The 24,927-nt window shown below is 46.4% G+C and overlaps 1 protein-coding gene across 1 annotated transcript in view; it reads left to right on the forward strand.

The window, feature by feature from the left end:
• Window positions 1-221: 221 nt before the first annotated feature.
• Window positions 222-24,927, forward strand: part of NTSR1 (neurotensin receptor 1) — a 137,014-nt gene continuing 112,308 nt past the window's right edge. Inside the window, exon 1 of the mRNA XM_056845377.1 lies at window positions 222-917. Within this exon, the coding sequence (XP_056701355.1) occupies window positions 222-917 (696 nt within the window). The remainder of the gene's footprint in view (window positions 918-24,927) is intronic.

The following is a 24,927-nucleotide window of genomic DNA, read 5'->3' on the forward strand; positions in this document are numbered from 1 at the left end:
CAGGCTCCTCCTCCCCCTTGTTTGCAAAGGAGGACAAGTTTCCACTTTTCACTCGCCCTGCCTGGCAGCAGCAGCAGGGTGCCGGTCACACCCTCCACTCAGCCGACTGCTTTCAGGCAGTCTTCTCCCAAGCCTGGTACCCACCGAAGCTGGAGCATCCTTAAGGAAGCGTCCTCGGCAGCGCTGGAGGAAGCTTTCTGTCTGGCTTGGGGGAAGACACCATGCACCCGAACACAACTTCTTCCCTGTTCCCGCTGGAATCCCTGATGTCCCAGTTCTACTTCCAGCCCACCGACTACACGCTTCCCGCCACCGGGAACACCTCCAATGGCTCAGACCTCGGGGCCAGGGTGCCGGACGAGGAGGACCTGGACGTGAACACGGACGTCTACTCCAAAGTGATGGTCACCATCGTCTACCTGGTGCTTTTTGTGGTGGGGACAGTGGGCAACTCCATCACCGCCTACACCCTGGTGCGGAAGAAGTCCCTGCAGAACCTGCAGAGCACCGTCCATTATCACCTGGCCAGCCTGGCCTTCTCCGACCTGCTGATCTTTCTCCTCTGCATGCCCATTGAACTGTACAACTTCATCTGGGTCCACCACCCCTGGGCTTTTGGCAACGACATCTGCAAGGGCTACTACTTCTTGCGGGATGCCTGCACGTACGCCACGGCCCTCAACATCGCCAGCCTCAGCGTGGAGAGGTACATGGCCATCTGCCACCCCTTCAAAGCCAAGAGCATCATGTCCCGCAGCAGGACCAAGAAATTCATCAGCGGCATCTGGGTGGCTTCTTTCCTGCTGGCCATCCCCATGATCTTCACCATGGGGGAGGTCTACAAGTCGCCCCAGGACCCCGACTCCCTGATCTGCACCAGCGTGGTGGACACCCCCACGCTGAAGACCGTCATCCAGGTGAGTCCCTGTGCCCGATTCCTTGTCTGTTTCTGCGGCAGCTTGTCGAAACGGTGCCCGGAGGGCTCGAGCAGTATTTAATACCCAGAGATTGGGGATTAGTTAGCGACTCAAAACAAAGCATGGCGAGCAGACGCTTTTTTCCTCCCCCTTCTGTGGCCATAAGCTTTCCGCTGTCACAGCAGATGACAGCCGATCTCGAGAGCACGCTGAGTTCCTCGTGTCTCTCGGCTCTTCGGAGCCCTTGCGTGCTGCTTCTCCCAAATGACCAAAGCCAGCTTGGTTGAACTTTTGCAAAGGAACAGTTTGCATGGGGAGAAATGCAGCCGTCGCACGTTCCTAGTTTTAGGGTCACCCCTCGGAGTTTTTAAGCGGATGACTAGAGCAAGGCGAAAGGTGTAAGTGGCGGTCGTGTGGAGCGTACCGGTGTATCTGCGAGAGTGCCGGGCTGGTCTGTTGCTCCTTTTCCAAGTGTATGTCCTGTTCAAAGCTAGAATTGTTGCTTCGTAATGTGCGAATGTAACCTGGGGTCATAAGCAAGGGTGCGGTTTGTCCGCATTAAAAGAGATGTAGATGCTTTGCCAGGAAAAGCTGGATTCTGTCATCTGTATCAATTATACAAATTATGCACAGGTGCATGTTTTTTCTTCTTTTGGTTAATTTATTCCCTAATTTGGGCTTAATTGCACAATGCGCTCTGTTTTTTGCTGAGCGAGGGGGGCATAAATCATGCAGGGTTCTGGAATCCCACCTTCTGACTGTTGGAGATCTTATTCAGAAACTTACTGGGTTTCTGACATTTCACCAGGTTTTGCCCACACACAGTTAAGGACATCTTCCCTGTCAAAAGGCTAGAGACTTGCTTTCTAAACAGAAGATTCTCAAGAAGTTGCCTTTGGTGGTCAAAGTCAGACTGAGTACTTCGTACATGCTTGTGTCAAAGCAGTATGTACCTGTAAGCTCTGGTTAAAAGTCCTGGGTGTTGTTGATAGGTGTGAAAACACATTTGAAGTATTCGTTATTGTTGCATAGAAACACATTTATAGGATGTGGAATGGTATAGCATAGCCAGAGCTTGTAGGATCTTGGAAGCTAAGCAGGGTCGCTACTTGGATGAGAGACCACCAAGGAAGACTTTGTAGAGGAAGGCAATGGCAAACCACCTCTGCTTAATCACTTGCCTTGAGGGAGGGGCCGTGGCTCAGTGGTCGAGCATCTGCTTGGTGTGCAGAAGGTCCCAGGTTCAATCCCCGGCATCTCCAATTAAAGGGACTAGGCAAGTTGGTGATGTGAAAGACCTCTGCCTGAGATCCTGGGGAGCCGCTGCCAATCTGAGTAGACAGTACTGACTTTGATGGACCAAGAGTCTGATTCAGTATAAGGCAGCTTCATGCATTCATGTGCTTGGCGTGCAGAAGGTCCCAGGTTCAATCCCCAGCATCTCCAGTTAAAGGGACTAGGCACGTAGGGGATATGGAAGACCTGTGCCTGCGATCCCGGAGAGCTGCTGCTGATATGAGAAGACAGTACTGACCTTGATGGACCAAGGGTCTGATTCAGTATAAGGCAGCTTCATGTGTTCATGTGTTCAACCCTATAGGGTCTCCCTAAGTCGGCGGTGACTTGAGTGCTCTGTATACACACAAGCATTAATAGAACGCTGTAGCTTTGTCTTGGAAGGGTAAAAAGACATTATTTGTCTTCTGCTATTTTTCATGGACATGATCAGAGTCCAATACCACTTTCTAGACTGACAAGATGTCCAGGGTATAAGCTTTTGAGAGTCCAAGCTTTCTTCATCAGATACAAGTAGGAATAGCTACTTCCCACTTGTATCTGATAAAAGGAGATTGGATTCTCAAAAGTGTGTACCCTGGGCATCTTGTTGTTCTTCAAGCCCTTCAAATACTTGCTGTCTTTAACTATTTGAAGGACTGTCACTTAGAGAAGGGCAGGGAGCTATTCCTGTTGGCAGCAAAGGAGAGGATTTGCAATAATGGGTGTAAATTGCGGGAGGAAAGGTACCGGCTGTATATTAGGAAAAACGTGTTTTCATAAGAGTTGTTCAGTGGATTCAGCTACCTAGGGGTGTGGTGAGCCCCCCCCCCCACTGGCAGTCTTTAAGCAGAGGCTGGACAAGCACTTGTCAGGGACGCTCTAGGCTGATCCTGCATTAAGCAGGGGGTTGGACTAGATGGCCTGTGTGGTCCCTTCCAACTCTATGATTCTATGATTCTATGCTACTGGATTCGAATCCTGATGTTCTACTGCAGACCAACACAGGTACACATCTGAAACTTTCATGGGCATGTTATATCAGAAGGATAAACACACACGTGGAGGGGTTATTTTGAGTTACACTGTGAAATTCTACACTGACAAATTCTTGCAGGGCTGCTTTTCAGTAAGGTATATAATCGTATTCCCTATTACTATGTATGGGTGTGAAAGCTGGACAGTGAAGAAAGCTGATAGGAAGAAAATAGATTCCTTTGAAATGTGATGTTGGAGGAGAGTGTTACGGATTCCGTGGACTGCCAAAAAAACAAATCAGTGGGTTATTGATCAAATCAAGCCTGAACTGACCCTAGAAGCTAAAATGACTAAACTGAGGCTGTCGTATTTTGGTCACATTATGAGAAGACAAGAGTCACTGGAAAAGACAGTCATGCTAGGAAATGTTGAGGGAAGCAGGAAAAGAGGAAGACCCAACAAGAGATGGATGGACTCCATAAAGGAAGCCACAGCCCTCAATTTGCAAAGACAGGACATTTTGGAGGACACTGATTCAAAGGGTCACCATGAGTCGGAAGCGACTTGATGGCACTTAACACACACACACATATAATTATAAGTGACACACAAGCACCCAAATGCACGCCTTGAAGTACAGTGAAAGCACAGCTTACTTAAGAAAAACTGCAGGCTTTGGATTGAGCGGCCAATGGATGTCTGGGTCCAGTTTTCATCCACAAACTTTATTACTTGGAGTTCAATCTCAATGCACCCCAATCTGATGTAGGTGGACTTTCAAGTACAGTCCCGTTGAGCTCAATGGCACTTACTCACAGGTAAGCAAGTGCAGGATCAGAGCAGAGGGTTGGACGAGCACAAGCATTGTCAGGGATGCTCTAGGCTGATCCTGCACTAAGCAGGGGGTTGGACTAGATGGCCTCTATGGCCCCTTCCAACTCTATTATTCCATAATTTTATGCTACTGGATTCGAATCCTGCTGTTCTACTGCAGTCCAACACAGGTACACATCTCAGCGCACCCCAATCTGATGTAGATGGACTTTCAAGAACAGTCCCGCTGAGCTCAATGGCACTCACTCACAGGTAAGCAAGTGCAGGATCAGAGTCTTACATTCTCCATTCTGTGCACCTTTACTCGAAACAAAGGCTAAATGGGACAAAACATAGGGAGACTGCTGCATGAATCTATTTCAAGTTTTTCAAAGGCAAACAGTGCAGTCCTATGAGAAGTGACGCCAGTCTAAGCTTGTTGACTTCAATGGGCTTAGACTGGAGCAATTCACCCTAGGATTGCACTAAAAAATTGTCGCCTTTTATGTTTTCTTAAATGCTGAGCTGATCCATTCACATATCACCCGGCACCTTAATCAGTTTGGCCCTAAATCCCCACTAATTCTTTGGTAGAATTTACTCCCAGACAAGTGTACACAGAACTATAGCCCTACATCCTCGCTCGGTGCAAAAGGAAGACCGAAAGCATTCATGCGCTTGCAGGCTTAGCCTTGTGGATATCCAGTGAGCTTTCTCTTCCATTCCTAGGGCTGCACATCTGACAAGATTCAAGCCGTTTGTGGGTCGCACTGTGCCCCCGAGCTTCACAGAGTTGTGCGGGTTTTTTTCCCCTCAGTCCTCACATCAACTCTCGCCAATCTGCACGGTGCACTTCCAGGCCACGCAGAGCTGTTGCATAGGAAATCGATGGCTCGATCCGCTAAGCGGTTGAACCACAGTCCTCTTGGACTGAAGAGCATTGAATCCCCTGGAAGCCCTGCTCTTGAATCGGTTTGGGATGCAGGCCCAGAAGGAGGGGGAATTCGAGAACATCTTTGAAGATCACGCTTGACAGAAAGGACAAATCTTGCAGAAGTTTGCTTGTGTCATTCGAGTTTACTGAGGTGTGAACTTAAGTGCACGTAAAGTTTGAATCGATATCAGTGTCAGATGAGTCGAATCGCTTTTAGCTAGCGGGGGGGAAATGCATAGGCAGGCGGTGTCTCTAAAAGTAAGCACTTTATAGCTAAATGCTTGCAGATCTGTGGAAAACAAAGGCATTCCTCTATTCTGGCAATATACCCAAGGCCCAGGGAAGATGCCAAGAGAACACGAGGAAGTAACACCCCTCTCTTCAGGCCGAGGGAACCGAGCTGTTCCCAAGTGGTCAACCACATGAGAAGCAAATACGTACCATTCCTGCATCCACACACCTTTGGGTTATTGTGCTATTGTTGCACTACAGTAATAAATCACAGCTGGATTTTCCCCTAGGGCTGTTAAAAACTTTTTTGGTAAAATTCGGATTCGGCAAAATTCGGCCCGTTTTTATTCGGGAAATGCCAAAGTCCGAACTCTCCCACTTTGGGTCCGTGCAATTCAGCATGAGATCCGGAGTTCGGGGGAAAATTCGGCCAAATAAAGCCATTTCCACGGCTCTGGGGGAGGGGCATTTTTGGGGGTAGAGGTCCCAAATTTTCAGCGTAGCTTGAGGGGACCCTTCTTGCAAGAACCCCCAGGTTTTGTGAAGATTGGGTCGGGGGGGATGAGATATGGGCCCAGAAAGGGATCCCCCCTCCTTAATGTGCATCTCTGACAATGGGGGTTTGCAATTAGCAGAGCTTGCCGCCCACTCCCGAAGCTCCCAGTCCCGACAAACAGCTGAGCTGGGTGAAACAAGGGCGGGGCAGGTGCGAAGAAGTTTGCAAACCATGCAAAGCAACATGTTTGCAACCATGCAAACCATGCAAAGCAACACGTTTGCAACCATGCAAAGCAACATGTGATGCCTGGGAGTTTGCAAACCATGGAAAGGGACAGAAACACGCTAGCTAAGCATAAGGAGCAGGAGGGGTGGAATTTTCCCTTTTGCATCGGACTCGGGACCAGGCAGATGCATTCTTTAAGTCACAATTTGAAAACCAGTTTTGAGCAAGCATCAAAATAGACCTAACCGATCTTATGAATGAGGGAAAACCTGAGGACACACAACTGAAGCCCCCCCCCTCAAACCAGGGAGAGAGAGACTCAAGGGGGCACCCCCCCAGGCAGAACGGGCGAAAGCCCCCTTTGGCTTCCCCACCCACCCACAGAAACTGCTCCCTCCCCACACACACACAGACTCTGCTTCCCCCACACACAGAGAAAGAAAAATTATAGAGAAAAGCCCCAAAATGGGTCTTACTGTGGATGTCTTGTGTTCTATCTTTTTCGCACCTGCTCCGCCCTTGCTCCCCGCAGCTCAGCTGTTTGTCGGGGCTGGGAGCTTTGGGCGATGCACATTAAGGGTGGGGGGACCCCTTCCCAGCCCCATATTTCGCCCCCCCGATCCAATCTTTACAAAACTTGCGGGTTCTTGCAAGAAGGGTCCTCTGAAGCTCCGCTGAAAGTTTGGGGGCTCTACCCCCAAAAATGCGCCCCCTGCAGCCATGGAATGGCTCGAATGTGCACACGCTCCCCCCCAAGGGGGATCTCTCTCACACTCACAAACAGATACTCTCTCTTTCTCTCCCAGGGCCGCGCAGCAGCTGGGCTCATGCACTCAGTCGCGACTGATTGGCCAGCTTGGCCACTGATTGGCCGCGGGAGAATGCTGCTTACTAACTGACGGTTATGCTGCTGCGCCGAACCCTGAATTTGCCAAATTTATTCCCCGAACACCCCGAACTCGCTGAATTCGGCTCCCCATTTTCCCGCCTTTTTTGAGTTCAGTTCCATCCGAACTAAAAACCGCCGAATGAGGGGAAATTCGGCTGTTTTTCGGTTCGGGACAAACCGAATTGACAGCCCTATTTTCCCCATGTGGGCAAGACAATCCAGTTGCAAATGATTTCTGTGAAGCAGTGACAGTGAACATTAACCAACAGAGTGCCGGTGTGGCCCAAATCACCATCACAGAGTAATAAAAGGTTGAATTCTACCCAGGGTCGTTGCTACCATTAGGCGAACTAAGCGGTAACCTAGGGCGCAGACCTCAGAGGGGCACAGAACTGGCCTGAGGGGCACAGTTTTAAACAGGTTAGTTTCTTGAAAAAATGCAACTGATTATATATATATATATATATATATATATATATATATATATATATATATATATATATATAAATTTTAAGATAAGTACCACAACAGTGCTATGGAATATAATTAACTATAATGTCTTATACAACGTTTTGTAGGAATGCATCTGGCTTTTATTTTTTCTACAAGACATCTGTTTTTGAAAATTGGTTAGCAATGGGGGGCACAAGTAGTTAGCCTTGCCTAGGGCACAAAAAGCCCTGACCTGGATGGCCCAGGCTAGCCTGATCTTGTCAGATCTCAGAAGCTAAGCAGGGTCAGCCCTGGATGGGAGACCACCAAGGAATACCAGGGTTGCTGTGCAGAGGAAGTCACTGGTAAACCACCTCTGTTAGTCTCTTGCCATGAAAACCCCAAAAGGGGTCACCATAAGTCGGCTGCGACTTGACGGCACTTTATATACCCAGGGCACAAAAAAGACTGGCACTGGCCCTGATTCTACCACCCTTTTCAAGAACTCATAACAGGGATTCCAATCTATGTTAGTGCCTTAGGGAGCTACCACTTTATGAGAAACAATATAGGAGGTGTCGTGGCTAAGTGGTAGCGCATCCACTTTCCACACAGAAGGTTCCAGGTTCAATCCCCAGCAGCTCCAGTTAAAATGATCATAGAATCATAGTCATAGAGTTGGAAGGGGCCATAAGGGCCATCGAGTCCAATCCCCTGGCTCAATGCAGGATCAGCTTCAAGCATCCCTGACAAGTGTTCATCCAGCCTCTGCTTGAAGACTGCCAAGTGAGGGGGAGCTCACCACCTCCCTAGGCAGCTGATTCCACTGCTGAATTACTCTCATTGTAAAAAAAAAAAAATCCTAATATGTAGCTGGCATAGGGGTTGCCAACCTCCAGGTACTAGCTGGAGATCTCCTTCTCTTACAACTGATCTCCAGCTGATAGAGATCAGTTCCCCTGGAGAAAATGGCCACTTTGGCAATTGGACTCTATGGCATTGAAGCTCCTCCTCTCCCCAAAACCTACTCTTCTTCTTCGTATCTGTCGCCTGGAGATTAGTCATAATAGCGGGAGATCTCCAGCCACCACCTGGAGTGTAAGAGAATGGTGTTTATTTTTGGTTGCTTACTCACCACCTGGAGTGTGGCAACCCTAAGAAGAAGGCCTTTCTCTTCCATTCTCCCCAGAATGAAAGGAAGAGGAGGAGCAGACTTGGTCTGGGGCTAGGGGCACCTTTCGGGACTGCCACTTGCCACAACAGACTCCATGCTGTGGGGAGCCATCAGGAGGTGGGCAGGGGCAATAGGGTTGGTTGCTGCCCTTCCACCTCTGGCACCTAGGTGATCACCTAGATGTACCTGGTGGATGGGCTGGCCCTGAACGTGGCTCGCCATGAGCTGCAGAGTGAGTACCCTACTATAAAATAATCCAATGAAATAGCATTGCCAAGTCCCTCGTCAACACCGGCGGGAGGTTTTGGGGGCAGAGCCTGAGGAGGGTGGGGTTTGGGGAGGGGAGGGGAGGGACTTCAATGCCATAGAGTACAATTGCCAAAGTGGCCATTTTCTCCAGGTGAACTGATCTTTATCAGCTGGAGATCAGTTGTAATAGCAGGAGATCTCCAGCTATGACACTGGATCTCCAGCCAATAGAGATCAGTTCCCCTGGAGAAAATGGCCACCCTGGCAATTGGACAATGCATTATTGAAGTCCCGCTCCTTGCCAAACCCCCTCCGTTCTCAGGCTCTGCCCCAAAACCTCCCGCAGGTAGTGAAGAGGGACCTGGTAACCCTAGTTGGCAACCCTACAGTGAAATGAGACATGAAGCCAAGAAACCAAGCGGGATGAAAACACTCGCAACCAATATGGATGGAACAACAAGAAATGACAAAAATGCCATATTGTGTGTCCCTGTGCTGAGTGGAAGTAATTATTTGCTCAGCCTCTACCCACCTTAGCACCACAGAGATAGCCAAAAGGGGATCTTTTCCCACCAGCCCGAGTAAACGTTAGTGGCAGATTTACTCCAGGAGGAAACACACTGAATGTTTGTCCTGCAATGAAATTCCCTCGGGAACCTTTACAAGAAGTTCAGTAAGAAGCCTTTGCTATAGTTTGCGATGCTCCAGGAATTGCTTTATTGCAGGAGGTGTCTGAACAAACCTGACCTAGAGGTATTTTGTGCTATGAAACGGCAGTGCAATCCCAGTCCCAAAAATGACACAGCCAAGATAAGGGCAGCTGTGGAAGAAATCAGGGGATGAGGCTGGGATGAGGTCTTCTGGACTTAGGGTTGCCAACCTCCAGGTAATGAAGCGAAATAAAGGCGCCACTGTGCCTATGCCTTATAGGTTTGGAAATCAGCACAGTCAAGGCACAAAGTTACAAAATTGTATAATAGTAGTAGGATAATATATGTTGTTGTGTTGCACTTCTTGTAATTTGTCTTAATCACTAATAATCAATTTTGTAACTTTGTGCCTTGGCTGTGCTGATTTCCAAACCTCCAGGTAATAGCTAGAGATCTCCTGCTATTACAACTGATCTTCAGCCGATAGAGATCAGTTCACCTGAAGAAAATGCCCGCTTGGGCAATTGGACTTTATGGCATTGAAGTCCCTCCCCTCCCCAAACCCCACCCTCCTTAGGCTCCACCCCAAAAACCTCCAGCCGGTGGCGAAGAGGGACCCGGCAACCCTATCTAGACTACTAGGAGGGGCTGGTGGAGCCAGGAAAGTGAACGAAGAGATGTTTGAGAATGATTTTTTTTTTACTGTATTTTACTTCATTTATACCCTGCCTTTCTCCCTAGTGGGGACCCCAAGTGGCTTACATTGTTCTCCTCTCCTCCATTTTATCCTCACAACAATCCTGTGAGGTTGGTTAGGCTGAGGATGATTGGCTCGAGGTCACCCAGTGAGCTTCCATGGCAGAGTGGGGATTCGAACCTGGCCTTCCCAGATCCTAGTCTGACACTTTAACCACTAGACCACACTGGCTGTCAAAGGTCTTTTATGCATGGCTGTTTCACTCACTGTCACCCCTCCACCTGGGGTTGCCAACCTCCAGGTACTAACTGGAGGTCTCCTGCTATTACAACTGATCCCCAGTGAGCAAAACACGGGGAAACGCAGGGGGAGAGTGAGGTGACCTCTGACGGTCAGAAACAGTGTGCATAATAATCAACACAAAGACCTGAAGTCGTCAGAGGGGTGACCGCGAGTGAAACAGGCATGCGCAAAAGACCAAAGACGTCAAAGAGTGTCTCGAGGCAGGACTTTAAATTTATTTTATGTACTTCATTTATACCCCTCCTCTCTCCCCAGTGGGGACCCAGGGTGACTTAAATCATTCCCTCTCTTCCATTTTGTCACCGGGACGACCTCCTGTGGTAGGTGAGGCTGAGAGTGAGTAAGGGTAAAGTCACCAAGCAAGTTAGGGGACATGTTCTTAGAGGAGAAGGGTATTCGTGGCTACTAGTCAAAATGGATACTAGTCATGATGCATACCTATTCTCTCCAGGATCAGAGGAGCAGCATGCCTATTATAGGAGGTGCTGTGGAACACAGGCAGGATGGTGCTGCTGCAGCTGTCTTGTTTGTGGGCTTCGTTTGTGGGCACCTGGTTGGCCACTGTGGGAACAGACTGCTGGACTTGATGGGTCTTGGTCTGATCCAGCATGACCTTTCTTATCTTCTCATGTCCTTAAGTTTCCATGGCAGAGTGGAGATTCAAACACAGCCACTCAAATCTGAACGGGAGCCTTATGTGTCTGCTATTGCCCTTTAAGAACATCAAGAAGATCTATTCCCATATCCCCCAGGGGCATATCTGTGTCAGCTGTCAGTAGCCTGACCCTTCCTGGGGGCAAAATAGCATCCTTTTGTGTCAAATCAGTGTCATTTTGAATGCTGAGACAATGAGACGTTCCTCCAGGTGGAATACTGCTTTACCAAAACACACCCGGATTTGCTTTATGAAATTAGTAACAGCTGCAAGTTGCACAGATAAGTGCACTTTAAATGTCCAACATCAGGACAGAGATGAGAAGAGCTTGGGACATAAGGGCTAGAAACTTGAAATACCAAGCTGATCAGCAATGAGACAGGGAGCTTATGGAACCTATGAAGAGGGGTCATGCTGTCATAGCAATAAGACCCATGAGCTCATCAATGCTATCCTAAAAGAGCTGTCATGCTCAGATTTGAATGGAGGAGAGTCAGCACCCTACAAATTAGGGTGCTCTTGCTTAAATTGGATTTGATTGTGTGTGTGTGTGTGTGTGTGTGGTTGTGTGTCACTGTGTGTGTGTGTGAAGTGTCATTGAGTCACTCCAGACTTATGGCGACCCTATGAATGAATGACCTCCAGAACATCCTGTTGTTAACCACCTTGCTCAGGTCTTGCAAACGGAAGGCCGTGGCTTCCGTGATGGAGTCAATATCTCTCATGTTGGGTCTTCCTCTTTTCCTGATGCCTACAACTTTTCCTGGCATGACTGTCTTTTCCAGTGAGTCTTGTCTTCTCATAATGTGACCAAAGTACAATAAACTCACTTTAGTCATTTTAGCTTCTAGGGAGAGTACAGGCTTGATTTGATCTACAACTGACTGATTTGTCTTTTTGGTGGTCCACGGTATCCATAAAACTCTCCTCCAAATCCACACTTCAAATAAATCAACTTTCTTTCTGGTTTGGCAGTAGCATGTAGTTTTCCTGGGTGAGTCTGTCTGTCTGTCTGTCTGTCTGTCTCTCCTCCTCCTCCTCCTCCTCTACTTCTTCTTCTTCTTTATCTCCTGCCCTCCCTCCTTGCTTCCTCATCAGCTTGGAAAGTTTTCATGTCACAGCTTAAAGTATATGTTACTCAGAGTTCAGTGATTCTTTCATCTGCTTTCCTTCTGCTTTTATTTGTTGGTTTGGTTATCCAGAGCATCCTGCAGCAGGCTGTGTCACCAGAGACAAAAATCACGTGGCGAATTGCTGTCGAACCCTTTTCTCTCCGGTTCTTTTTTAGTTCAACATCTCCTTCTTCGGGGGTCTTTTTTTTTATAACCCGGGAGGGGAAATTTCTGGGTTTCCCAAATCTTCCCTCCACCCAAATCCATGCAGGTGAAAAGGACACCTGAGAAGTGTCATTTTGAGCTGGGAAAGGATGGGGCAGCCCTGGTCTCTGCAGACATTGTCTTCTTCTGCTTAATAGATCTGCACTGATAGGTCAGCCCTGGCTACCTACGGGGTTGGCATGTCCCCTCTACCCACTGGCAGGGGATGTAGGGATGGGGTTGCCAGATCCAGGCTGGGAAACTCCTGGAGATTTAGGGATTGAGCCCGGGGAGGACAGGGACCTCAGTGGGGTACAATGCCACAGAGCCCACCCTCCAAAGCATCCATTTTCTCCAGGGGAGCTGATCTCAGTAGTCTGGAGATGAGCTGTATTTCCGGGAGATCCCCAGGCCCCACCTTGAGGCTGGCCTCCCTAGTACCCATTTGTATCCGGGCACAATTCAAAGTTCTGGTTCTTACCTTTAAGGCCCCAAATGGCTTGGGGCCAGGGCAATTTATGTACCATCTCCTTCCATAATATCCAGCCCACCAGTTAAGGTCTGTAACCTTCTCTGTACGCTCCAGTTACTCCTGATTTTCTTGGGAGTTAATCCACAAGAACTGGAATCGGTTTGGGTGGGGTTCTTCCATACATCTGCCCCCCTGTGCATTTTTACAGTTATGGTGTTTTCAAAGGGGGTTTCTGTTGTCGTCGGTGTCATTATTAGTGGGGTCAGAGCACCCCCTCCCTAATTTTTTTAAATGGCCCTAATTGAAATAAAGCATCTTGCGGGGTAGAGGGTGTGGTTTAATGATGACGAGAGTCCAATCATTGAAAAGTGGGCTGGAGGTGGGCGGGGCGAAGAAAACCAATAGAAACCCATAACATCAAGGTAAAATTGATTGCAAAAAAGACGAGGGGGGGATCAGGGAGAGAGAAAACGGAAGAGAAAATTAAAGGCACAAAAATGCATGTGAAAATCAGGGAATAAGCAGAAGCAGTATGGGGCCAGAACAAATTGGGGGGGGGGACCATGTGGACAAGCCCTGCATCTTGAGCCTTGCTCTCTGCCCCCACCTTCAGAGGTGAAGCAGGTGGCAAGTAGAGATAGGGCCTTATTAGCAGTGGCCCTTCTCATTTAGAATTCTCTCCCCCTAAAGGTGCATCTGGCAGCAACGTTACTCTATATTACATTAGAGAGCCAGTGTTGTGTAGTGGTTATGAGTGGTGGTTTGAAGTGGCGGACTCTAATCTGGAGAACTGGGTTTGATTCCCTACTCCTCCACGTGAGCGGCGGACTCTAATCTGGTGAACCGGGTTAGTTTCCCCATTCCTCCACATGAAGCCAGCTGGGTGACCTTGGGCTAGTCACAGTTCACTCTGAACTCTCTCAACTCCACCTACCTCACAGAGTGTCTGTTGTGGGGAGGGGAAGATGATTGTAAGCCAGTTTGATTCTTCCGTAAGTGGCAGAAAAAGTCGGCATATAAAAACCAACTGTTCTCTTCCTCCTCCTTCTCTTTTAGATGTCCGACAAATTTCTGTTTACCCTGACTTGTAATAAGGGTGTTTTATCTATCCAGCTTTTTCAGGATCTGCTGCTGGACTGGTGTTAATTTTCATGGCTTGTTTGTCTTTTAAATATTGATTTTTTTAAAAAATTCAATTGCCACCTTGAGCAGGAGTCTGGTTGGGGTACCATAAAAATATTTGAGATAAATAAATGAATAAATTTTATGTAACCAGATGTGGGGCAAAGAAGCATAGAGCATTTGTGCAGAATGCCATGTGAGCATCAATACCGTCTTGTAAAAACTATTTTCAAAAAATAGGTTTGAACACAGAGTGATTCAAAGGTACTTCTTACAATGTCTGTTCTATAAGGCGTATAATGTCTTGCCAACTTAAATCTACAAAAGAGAACTCTTTTTGCAAGCTACTACCCTCCCATTCCCCTCTACATTTTCTCTGCTGGCACTTCAGGTGCTGTTGGACAATAAACCAGGTTGCTAGGGGGTCTCCCACTATAGTGGGAGACCTGGCAACTTAGGGTTGCCAGCTCCGGGTTGGGAAAAAGCTGGAAATTTTGGGGGTGGAGCCTGAGGAGGGCAGGGTTTGGGGAGGGGAGGGACTTCAATGCCATAGAGTCCAATTGCCAAAGAGGCCATTTACTCCAGGTGAACCGATCTCTATCAGCTGGAGATCAGTTGTAATAGCAGGAGATCTCCAGCTGGTACCTGGTGGTTGGCAACCCTAAACTAAAGGTGTCCCCCAGCAACCGGTATTCAGTGGCATGCTCCTCTGAACATAGACAGTCAGCCCTCCTGGCAAATAGCCATTGATGGGGAGAGGCCATGGCTCAGTGGTAAAGCATCTACTTGGCATGCAGAAGGTCCCAGGTTCAATCCCCGGCATCTCCAGTTAAAGGGACTAGGCGAGTAGGTGATGTGAAAGACCTCTGCCCTGGAGAGCTGCTGCCGGTCTGAGTAGACAATACTGACTTCGATGGACCAAAGGTCTGATTCAGTATAAGGCAGCTTCATGTGTTCAAGTGTGTTCATGTGATAAACATATCCTCCATGTCAAAAGTGTTTCCCGGGCACTTCTCTTCTGTCCGACCTCATGAATCTTGCATGATACTGGCTTCTCTTTCAAGAGACAATTACAGCTGTGAGAAGGCCCACCTGCTTTCCCCACTCCCTCATCTTCCTTCTGTTTTGAAAATGTCAAGAGCTGTCAGGTTAAACAAGCATCCGACTTCCTTCCTTCCTTCCCATCTTGGAAAAAAAACATATCTGCCTTACTTTGTCGGCTTTCTTCTCTATGGCAACAGACCACCATCTCACAAAAGAAAAGAAAAATTAATGAGTTACAGAAGGCAACGTAAAGTTTAAAATCAACCGAGTAAAAGGGTTTACTTCATCTCCAGAGCCCTGTCGAAAGGGAATTCATCCTTTTGGGAAACTCACATCTGTTTTACCTTCAGGAGACACTGAAGTGTGAAAACACTAGACACAAACGGATCATATTTAAAGTCTGCGTATCAACAGTTTCCAAGCTGTACACAAGAAAGAACAGCGCACCAGCCCTAAATAAAGTGAGGCTCTTCTAAATCCACTGAAACAGTATACCATAACCTCTTCTTAGGATATTGCACCATTAGTTAACTAACAGGTAAAAGGACACACCGCACCTGTGGTGTCCCTGTAAGATTAACTGTTCCAACGTTGCCTTCTTTCCCAGGGAAGGTAGTTGTGTCTCTAAATCAGGTGTGATCACAAAGCGACGAAACAAACAAAATCCTGGTCATGAAATGGTAACAGGATAGATTGAGCCTGAATTTGTAAACCGCTTAGACACCTGTGACGCTGGAGTCCCCGACTCGGTGGATCATATCCTATTGGACTGCTCATTCCACAGCAGATCTCGCCATTTAATGTTTAGCCACCTGCCAGATTCTCGAAGTACAAGACCAAGAAGTGATCTAATCCGCTTCCTCTTAGCAGACCAGGACAGGAATCTCACTGCTTCAGTAGCCTCCTTTTTGGCTACAGCCCTCACTGAGAGAATCTCCAAAGATCATTTGATTCAAGAGAGCTCAAACACACCACAAACTTTTAACTCCAATTGATAAACTATCTTTTTTAATGAATAATGATTTTATCCTATTCTTTTATGCTGGCTGTATGGCTTGTTTTACTATGCCAATAAAGGTATTGTATTTTTGTTGTTGGTAACAGGATAGGATTGCCAACTGGGAAATTGCTGGAGGTTTTTTTAAAAAAAAAAAATCTCCCAGACTTTGGGGAACTAGTATTTTTTTAAAAAAATATTATGTATTATTGTTATGGTTAAGCTCAAGACCTTTGGTCAAAGGAGCTAGTAAATAAATGGAATGGTATTTTTTTAAATGTGTTCACAACTGGTTTCATTTCCACACTTCAACCGTCAGAGTCTTCTGTTGATGAATGAAATGATATGCGTCTTCACGTGGTTGGGTGGTTGTTGTTTTTAATCTTCTGCTAAATTAAATAGTTTTACATTTTACCTGCAGGTATTGTTTTAATTTTGTTTAGTGCTGTTAGCTGTATTGCTTTTTAAAAATGGATTATGGTTTATTATTTTTAGCTTGGCACAGTATCTCAAGAGACTGAGTGCTACGAAGTAAGATATAACTTGTGTGGGGTGGGGAGCATCCCTCTTTTTCCATTTCTCTGCTCCTTTCTGGGTTAGCTTGTAGAAGAGAGCAATAACAATGCAATAATGAGAGAAGAATTTGAGATTGCAACCCACACGCTTGGCCAGTAGTAAATAAGCAGAGGTTCAAATGGAAACGCTAGCAACTTATATGACACTACTGTTCTAAGTCTCTTAGACGAGCTACCCTGTGTGCATGTTAAGTGCTGTCACGTTGCTTCCGACTCATGGAGACCCTATGGATCAATGTCCTCCAAAACGTCCTATCTTTAACAGCCTTGCTCAGGTCTTGCAAATTAAGGGCCGCCAGCCTCTTCCTTTATTGAGTCAATCCACCTCTTGTTGGGTCTTCCTCTTTTCCAGCCGTCTTTAACTTTTCCTAGCATGATTGTCTTTCCCAGAGACTCTTGTCTTCTCATAATGTGACCAAAGTACAACAGCCTCGGTTTAGTCATTTTAGCTTCTAGGGTCAGTTCAGGTTTGATTTGATCTGAAATCCACTGATATATATATATATATTGGCAGTCCACGGTATCTGATACACTCTCCTCCAACACCACATTCCAAAGGAATCTACTTCTTCCTATCAGGTTTCTTCATTGTCCAGCTTTCACACCCATACATAGTAATAGGGAATATGATGGCATGAATTAACTTGATCTTGTTTGCCAGTGACACATCTTTACACTTAAGAATCTTTTCTAGTCCTTTCACGGCTGCCCTTCCCAGTCTCAATCTCCTTCTGATTTCTTGGCTGCAGTCTCCCTTTTGGTTGATGATGGAGCCAAGGAATAGAAGAATGGTGAAAGGGGGGAATGGAGCAAGAAAGGTTGAGAACCACTGTTAAAAGGAGAACCAAACCGGCTTACAATCACCTTCCCTTCCCCTCCCCACAACGAACACCCTGTGAGGTAGGTGGGGCTGAGAGAGAGTGACTAGCCCAAGGTCACCCAGCTGGCTTCATGTGTAAGAGTGGGGAAACAAATCCAGTTCACCAGATTAGCCTCCGCCGCTCATGTGGAGGAGTGGATAATCAAACCCGGTTCTCCAGATCAGATTCCGCTGCTCCAAACCACTGCTCTTAACCACTACACCACTCTGGCTCTTAGCAAAGACTTAGCAAAGATTGTCAAAAGATTTTCTCTCAACTTTTTTTTTAAAAAAAAGCTTTTATTTCATAGTTTTTCCCACTCTCTGTGCTACTTTGCTTATTTTCGGGTGCTTTTCTTATAACAGGCTTTGTTTCTAGGACAGAAACCATGCTACACCATGCCGCCTTCTGTCCCCCACCTGGATTCTACTCAGATGTTTGAAACAATGGAAGGCTGTGATCACTGATCTCTTAGTATCCCACATTGAGTGAGCCTTGTTGGGGTGTATAAGGTAAAGTGTAAGATAGGGAATCTCTAAAAAATTGTTTCTAAGAAACAAAAACAAAGTAGCATGCCAGATGGGGGTCACTCAGGGTATTTCTCATTACGCGGAGTAGCTCTCATTCCAGGCCACCGAGCGAACATCCCAGCTGCATGTGCGTTATGGGTTGCCTCTTCCAATGCACAACCTCCGCTGCATTGGTTGCCTTGCGAATGGTATGCAAGTGTTTATTCTCTCCACGTGAGCCATAAAAAACCTGTTCCAAACCTATTAAAAATCATATTGAGGGTCAAAGCAGATGAGATACAGGAAGAGGCGTGATTAGATCTTCTCAACATTTTAAAAAATGCTAATAGAAGCCGTGTCCCAATTAGGAATGGGACCACACCAAGAGAAGAGGGGGGTTAAGTCTTGGGGAGTTCATCTTTTTTTTTCTCTTTGAAGATCTGATAAACATGGAAGGTAATGGTTTTGTTCAGTGAAACCACACTGAGGAACAGTTAAAATCCCTGCACAGCCCCAATCCAAGCCAGGCTCAACCTGGATTCTGTGTGTGTGTAAAGTGCTGCCAAGTTGTAGCCGATTTACGTTGACCCCAGCAAGGGGCTTCCAAGACAAGTGGGAAGCTGAGGTGGTTTGCCATTGCCTTCCTCCACAGAATCTTCCTTGGTTGTCTCCCTTCCAAGTAGTGACCCTGCTTAACTTCTGAGATCTGACAAGATCTACACCATGCCGCCTTCTCTCTTAGCATCCCATATTGAGTGAGCCTTGTTGGGGTGTATAAGGTAAAATGTAAGATAGGGAATCTCTAAAAATCCCTAGAAACTTATTAGGGGATCTTCCATTACACGACCAGAAATGGTGAGCAAACATCACTGAAAGAGGCAATGGTGAGGAAACATCATTGAAAGAAGCAAGCTTGGCTCCCACTACTGATTAGGTAAAAGTAATCCCCTGTGCAAGCACCATGGTGTAGTGTGTTAAGAGCTCTGGACTCTGATCTAGAGAACCGGGTTTGATTCCCCACTCCTCCACATGAGCGGCGGAGGCTAATCTGGCGAACTGGATTTGTTTCCCCACTCCTCCACATGTAGCCAGCTGGGTGACCTTGGGCTAGTCACAGTTCTCTCAGCCTCACCTACCTCACAGGGTGTCTGTTGTGGGGAGGGGAAGGGAAGGTGATTGTAAGCCGGTTTGATTCTTCCTTAAGTGGTAGAGAAAGTTGGCATATAAAAACCAACTGTTCTTCTTCATTACTGACCCATGGGTTGACACCACATTACAACGTTTATTAGGCAGACTATGGGAGTTTCCGCACTAATTGTTTATCATGTTTAATGAAACATCATATCTTTTTGTGTCTGCACCCTTTTCTCTCCATTTGGTCTTGGAAACTTTTGCCAAGCATTTAATGTTTGTGTTATCAACAAATGCTTATACTGCAAGACATTTACTTAGTTTCAAAGATGACTATCCCCGGGGTGTGGATGCTGGCCCTGGCTCCATGTTATTTTGGATGCATGCCAGGCCCCACTCTGTGTTCACTCAAGACAAGAATAAGACTCATTAAACCTTTCCAGTGTTGTATAACAACCTATACCTACCCACCCCAAATCTGCAATATACAGGGGTTCTGCAGCAAAGAGTGGCAAAGGTTCCTGGGTGGACCACTCAATCTTGAAAGAGTTCCCAGGTGGTAGAAAGTCTGAAAGCCATCAAGGGAAGCTGAAAGGTCACACCTAATCCAAGGACATTCAGTGATGCTACAGGGACTGTGCACTTATAAAGTTTTGGCTCTCTGGATAGGGATCCTAACAAACCAGTCAAAGATAGACAAATGGGAGAAAGCACAGAGCTGTGCCTCTGAGCAAAGGCGAATAGCCGAAACCTGAAAAAGCCGAGTATCTTTCGACTTTTAGGGGAATCTCCTATTAGGCTTTGGGCAGATTCCCAGGTTTTGGTATTCAGTCAACCAAAAACCCAAATATTGCCGAAACAGCTAATTTCAGGTTTATTTTTGGTTCAGGTATATCGATAAGCACAACCCTAGTGGTGGATGGAGATGTCCGGGGATTACAAGTGCTCTCCAGGCAACAGAGATCAGTTCACCTGGAGAAAATGGCAGCTTCAGAAGGTAGACTCTGTGGCATTATACCCTGTTGAGATCCCTCCCTTCCCCAAACTCCACCCCCCCAAATCTCCAGGTATTTCTCAATGCAGAGCTGGCAACCCTATCTCCGGACCACCATTTCCTCAGACTGTCAATGGCTCCTTAGAGTCTCAGGCAGAACTTTTCTCACCTTGGACTACCTTTAACATGATTTACATACACAAGTGAATGAGAAAGGGATATGGTGGCCAAGATGATAAGATGTATTGCGGTGCTTCACATTGTACCCAACTGAGGTCCCTGTCCTCCCCAGGCACCCCTCCCAAATCTCCAGGAGTTTCCCAACCTGGATCTGGCAACCCTACATCCCCTGTCCTCCACTGGTGGCCAGGGGAGGGGCCTGGCAACCCTACCTCATGGTCTGTCTTATCCAGCATCCTGTTTCATATAGTGCCCAGCAGTTGCCCTGAAAGGCCAACAAGCAGGGTACAGAAGCCAGGCATGGAGTCCAAGGCCTTCTACTGGTGTTGCTTCCTAGCACTCATATTCAGAAGTTTGTTGCCTCTAAATGTGGAGGTTCCCTTCAGTCACCATGGCTAGTAGCTAAGGGGAAGCTCCACTTTCAGATTAGGACTCAGGACTTTCTGACTTTTGATAGATTCCACAGTCTCCACCAAGGAAAACAGCACTGACTTTGTCAAAGGCTGAAGTGAACCTGCTGTTCTATCAGTAGGGTTGCCAGCTCAGGGTTGGGAAATACCTGGAGATTTTGGGGGGTAGAGTCTGAGGAGGGCGTGGTTTGAAGAGGGGAGGGACTTCAATGCCATAGAGTCAAAGCAGCCATTTTCTCCAGGGGAACTGATTTCTATCACCTAGAGATCAGTTGTAATAGCGGGAGATCTCCAGCCACCACCTGGAGGCTAGCAACCCTAGCTGCCAGTTATATAACTATCAAAGCTAATGAATATACTCTAAAGTTCTATTGACCTCCACGAATCTGCAGAGGTAGATCATTTTTTAAAATACAATTTTTATTATTTCAAATAACAACAACACGCACACAACGTTACAATATCATATTCATATGTGGCTCCTTATCTAAAACATATCTAGAACAAGATCTTTATTTGCATCCCAATGAGCAAAAATACTGTATTTTATAACATCATATCCCCCCTTATACAAAATTAACCATGTGACGCTTCATTTTTAATACTTTGAATTATATCAGCTACTACATAGGCTGATCCTTCTTAATTAATTCATGGCCCCTAAGGGTCTAGAGGATACCAATATCTATACAATGACCGGATCATGGGACTCATCTTAGTTCAGTACCCCATAATGAGCAGAACGCAAAAGTGCTTCAGTGTCTTGTTCCAGATGTTTTGTACTTGCATAGTCTGTGATTCCACAAGTACTTGCTCTTTGGAAAAAAACAGTAAGTGAAGGAGATGTTATCTGATTAATAGAAAAGCAAGTTTCAACGATTCGGCTGTCGAGTTGATGAATATCCAAGTGCTAATGTAATAGTCATCAAGTCTACTCTCAAGCATGAATATGGACTTTGCAAATATATGGGTTTTTAAAAAACGATTTTATTATATTAGTTTTTATTTCGTGGGACTACCTTGAGCCGATCCTTAAAGAGTTGGCTTATTAATTTCCTTAGTAAATAAATATGAACTCATGAGCTTCAACGAAGCCTAACTTTGGGGAAATAATCAAATTTGTTACTACCTAATTTCCCTTAATGGAAATTGAATTTAGTTCATGAATCCCAAATGTCTTCCTTTGCTTCAATCCTAATTACACAGATTCGTACTAATAAAGACACTAAATTTGCTAAATTTTCATTGGGAAGCATTTTCTTCTAATACATTTTGTTTGATTGTTTGCCCGTTTGGGAGAGAGGAAACACAGATTCGTTTTGCTATTTCCTCATTGTTCCAATTCCTCTGTGATCTTTCTATCCAGGCTTAAACTGGAGGGGTTCTGCACAATCCTCTCCTTGCTCGAAGGAGTCATCCATCTTGCACAAGCCCCAGGAGGAATAGAAATAAAGCTTCCGTTGATTGAAGCTCACATTGATGTTCCCTCAGTGCTGTAGAGAGAATCCACAATTTTGCATTAGCTTCCAGGGTCCCCCTTGGCTACGGGTTTGTTGTGTTTATGAGCATTGTCAGCCATCTGGAGTACTTGGAGGCAAGATAGAAATGGATGAAATAAAATAATGACCCTTCATACCCAGTGAGCTGACGTGGGAAGAAAAAAATGGAGCCTAGCCTTTCAGGCAAGGAATAGCAGGACATTGCATGGCATGGGTGCCATTCTCAGAAGGGAGACAAGAAATCAAAACAGGGATGTTTCAAGTTGAAACAGCAGGGGAAAGAAATTCAGAATCGTCCCTGCTCACATGGATTGGATCTGGCCTCAAGGGGAATTCGTAGGAAGTCCAAACATGCAACCCCTCAAATAGACCTCAAGCATCAGTTGATCTTGATATTCAAAATGCTTGTCATGACCAAGGTGTGTTTGAAAAAATGCACTTTCAATCCACTTTCAATGCACTTTAACAATCATTTGCAAGTGGATTTTTGCCAGTTCACACAGTAAAATTCAGCTGCAAAGTGCACTTAAAGTGGATTGAAAGTGTATCATTCCACATGTGTGAAAGGGTCCTATGTCACTAGGATGGTTGGCACATCCCCCCCTACTGCATGGCTATCCCCTACTGCAGAAAGCGTAGTTGTTAAGAGCAGTGGACTTTAATCTGGAGAACTGGGTTCGATTCCCCACTCCATAGAATCAATCCATCTCTTTTTGGGTCTTCCTCTTTTCCTACTGACTTCAACTTTTCCTAACACGATTGTGTTTCCCAGTGACTCTTGTCTTCTCATGATGAGATCAAAGTACGACAGCCTCAGCTGAGTTATTTTAGCTTCTAGGGCCAGTCCAGGCTTGATTTGATCTATAACCCACTGATATTTTGTTTTTGGCAGTCCATGGTATCCGTAACACTCTCCTCCAACACCACATTTCAAAGGAATCTACTTTCTTCCTATCAACTTTCTTCAATGTCCAGCTTTCACACCCATACATAGTAATAGGGAATACGATGGCATGAATTAACTTGATCTTGGTGGCCAGTGACACATCCTTACACTTCGGAATCTTTTCCAGCTCCTTTGTGACTGCCCTTCCCAGCCCCAAACTCCTTCTGATGAGCCCTGGATGAGTGGATGTGAATTCTTTCTTATGGCATAATGCTTTCGTTAAAGGAAAGGCCGTGTGATGTCACATCCCGCATGGACGGCAGCTGATCTCGGGAAACGTGCACAGCAATGCCCGTGAATGACTAATCCCGGCCTCTTTGCACCAAAGCCAGTCTCGCCGGCTGGATCAAAATGAAATAAGTCCTTTGCTTTCACTGCTTTACATAACCACTTGGCTTACCGAGCTTGGACGGGTCTTACGTAATCTTGAGTATGGGTCCGTTGATGATAATTTATTCAAGTCTTCTCGAGGACTGTCCGTGGCCTGGAGTAAAAAGAGCAAGGGTGTTGGTGGTGGGGAGGGGCCACAGAGTGGATCCTTTCGTCTGCTTTCTGTGGAAGTTTGCAAAAAACAAACAATCAGGAGAGGAAGTTATTTTTGCTGGTGCTGCTTCATGCAGGAAAACGAAGCGTGGCTTTAATCGTGAAAATGGCCGCTTAATTGTCTTGCTTTATTTCTCCGAGGCTTTGTTAGGGGTGTTCTTTAGAAGCCACCCCCGGTTTCACAGACGCTGCATTTTTCCAATGTGCTCTCCCATACAGCTGGAAACTGCTGGGACTAATGTGACCGTGTGAGTCGATCACATTTCATGCAGCAAAAGGAGCTGAAGTCTGTAACTGAGCACCTGAGCAATTCAAATTCTGCGCCGAGAAAAGCTGGATTGTGAGATCTGCATGAATCATGCAAATCACTGTGCCTAATATTTTTGACTTCCTTTCATTTAGAATCATAGAATCATAGAATGATAGAGTTGGACAGGACCACCAGGGTCATCTAGTTTAACCACCTGCACAATGCAGGAAATTCACAACTACCCTCCCCCCACACACCCAGTGACCCCTACTCCATGGCCAGAAGATGGCCAAGGTGCCCTCCCTCTCGTCATCTGCTTAAGGTCATAGTATCAGCCTTGCTGACAGATGGCCATCTAGCCTCTGCTTCAAAACCTCCAGGGAAGGAGAGCTCACCACCTCCCGAGGGAGCCTGTCCCACTGAGGAACCACTCTAACTGTTAGAAAGTTCTTCCTAATGTTTAGACGGAAACTCTTTTGATTTAATTTCAACCCATTGGTTCTGGTCCAACCTTCTGGGGCAACGGAAAACAACTCAGCACCCTCTTCTATATGACAGCCCTTCAAGTACTTGAAGATGGTTATCATATCCTCTCTCAGTCTTCTCTTCAGGCTAAACATACCCAGCTCTTTCAACCTTTCCTCATAGGACTTGGTCTCCAGACCCCTCGCCATCTTTGTTGCCCTCCTTTATTCTGATTTTGCTAGTTATGGTGGTGGTGGAAAGTGTCATCAAGTCACAGCTAACTTATGATGACCCTGTAGGGTTTTCAAGCCAAGATACTAACAGAGGTGGTTTGCCACTGCCTTCCTCTGCAGAGTCACCCTGGACTTCCATGTTGGTCTCCAGTACTAACCAGGGGCAAACCTGCTTAGCTCCTGAGATCTGATTAGATCGAGCTAGCCTAGGCCAACCAGGCCAGGGCCAGCTAGTTACAGGAAGGAATATATGACATAATCTGGATGCCCAGGGTAGCCTGATCTTGTCAGATCTTGAAAGCTAAGCAGGTTCAACCTTGGTTAGTTCTTGGATGGGAAACCACCAAAGATGACTGGGGTTGCTACACAGAGGCAGGCAGTGGCAAACCATTTCTGTTCATCTAGGGATGCCAGCCTCAAGGTGGAACCTGGGGATCCCCCGGAATTACAGCTTATCTGC

The sequence above is a fragment of the Euleptes europaea genome, chromosome 2, assembly GCF_029931775.1.
Source record: "Euleptes europaea isolate rEulEur1 chromosome 2, rEulEur1.hap1, whole genome shotgun sequence".
Lineage (NCBI taxonomy): Eukaryota > Metazoa > Chordata > Lepidosauria > Squamata > Sphaerodactylidae > Euleptes > Euleptes europaea.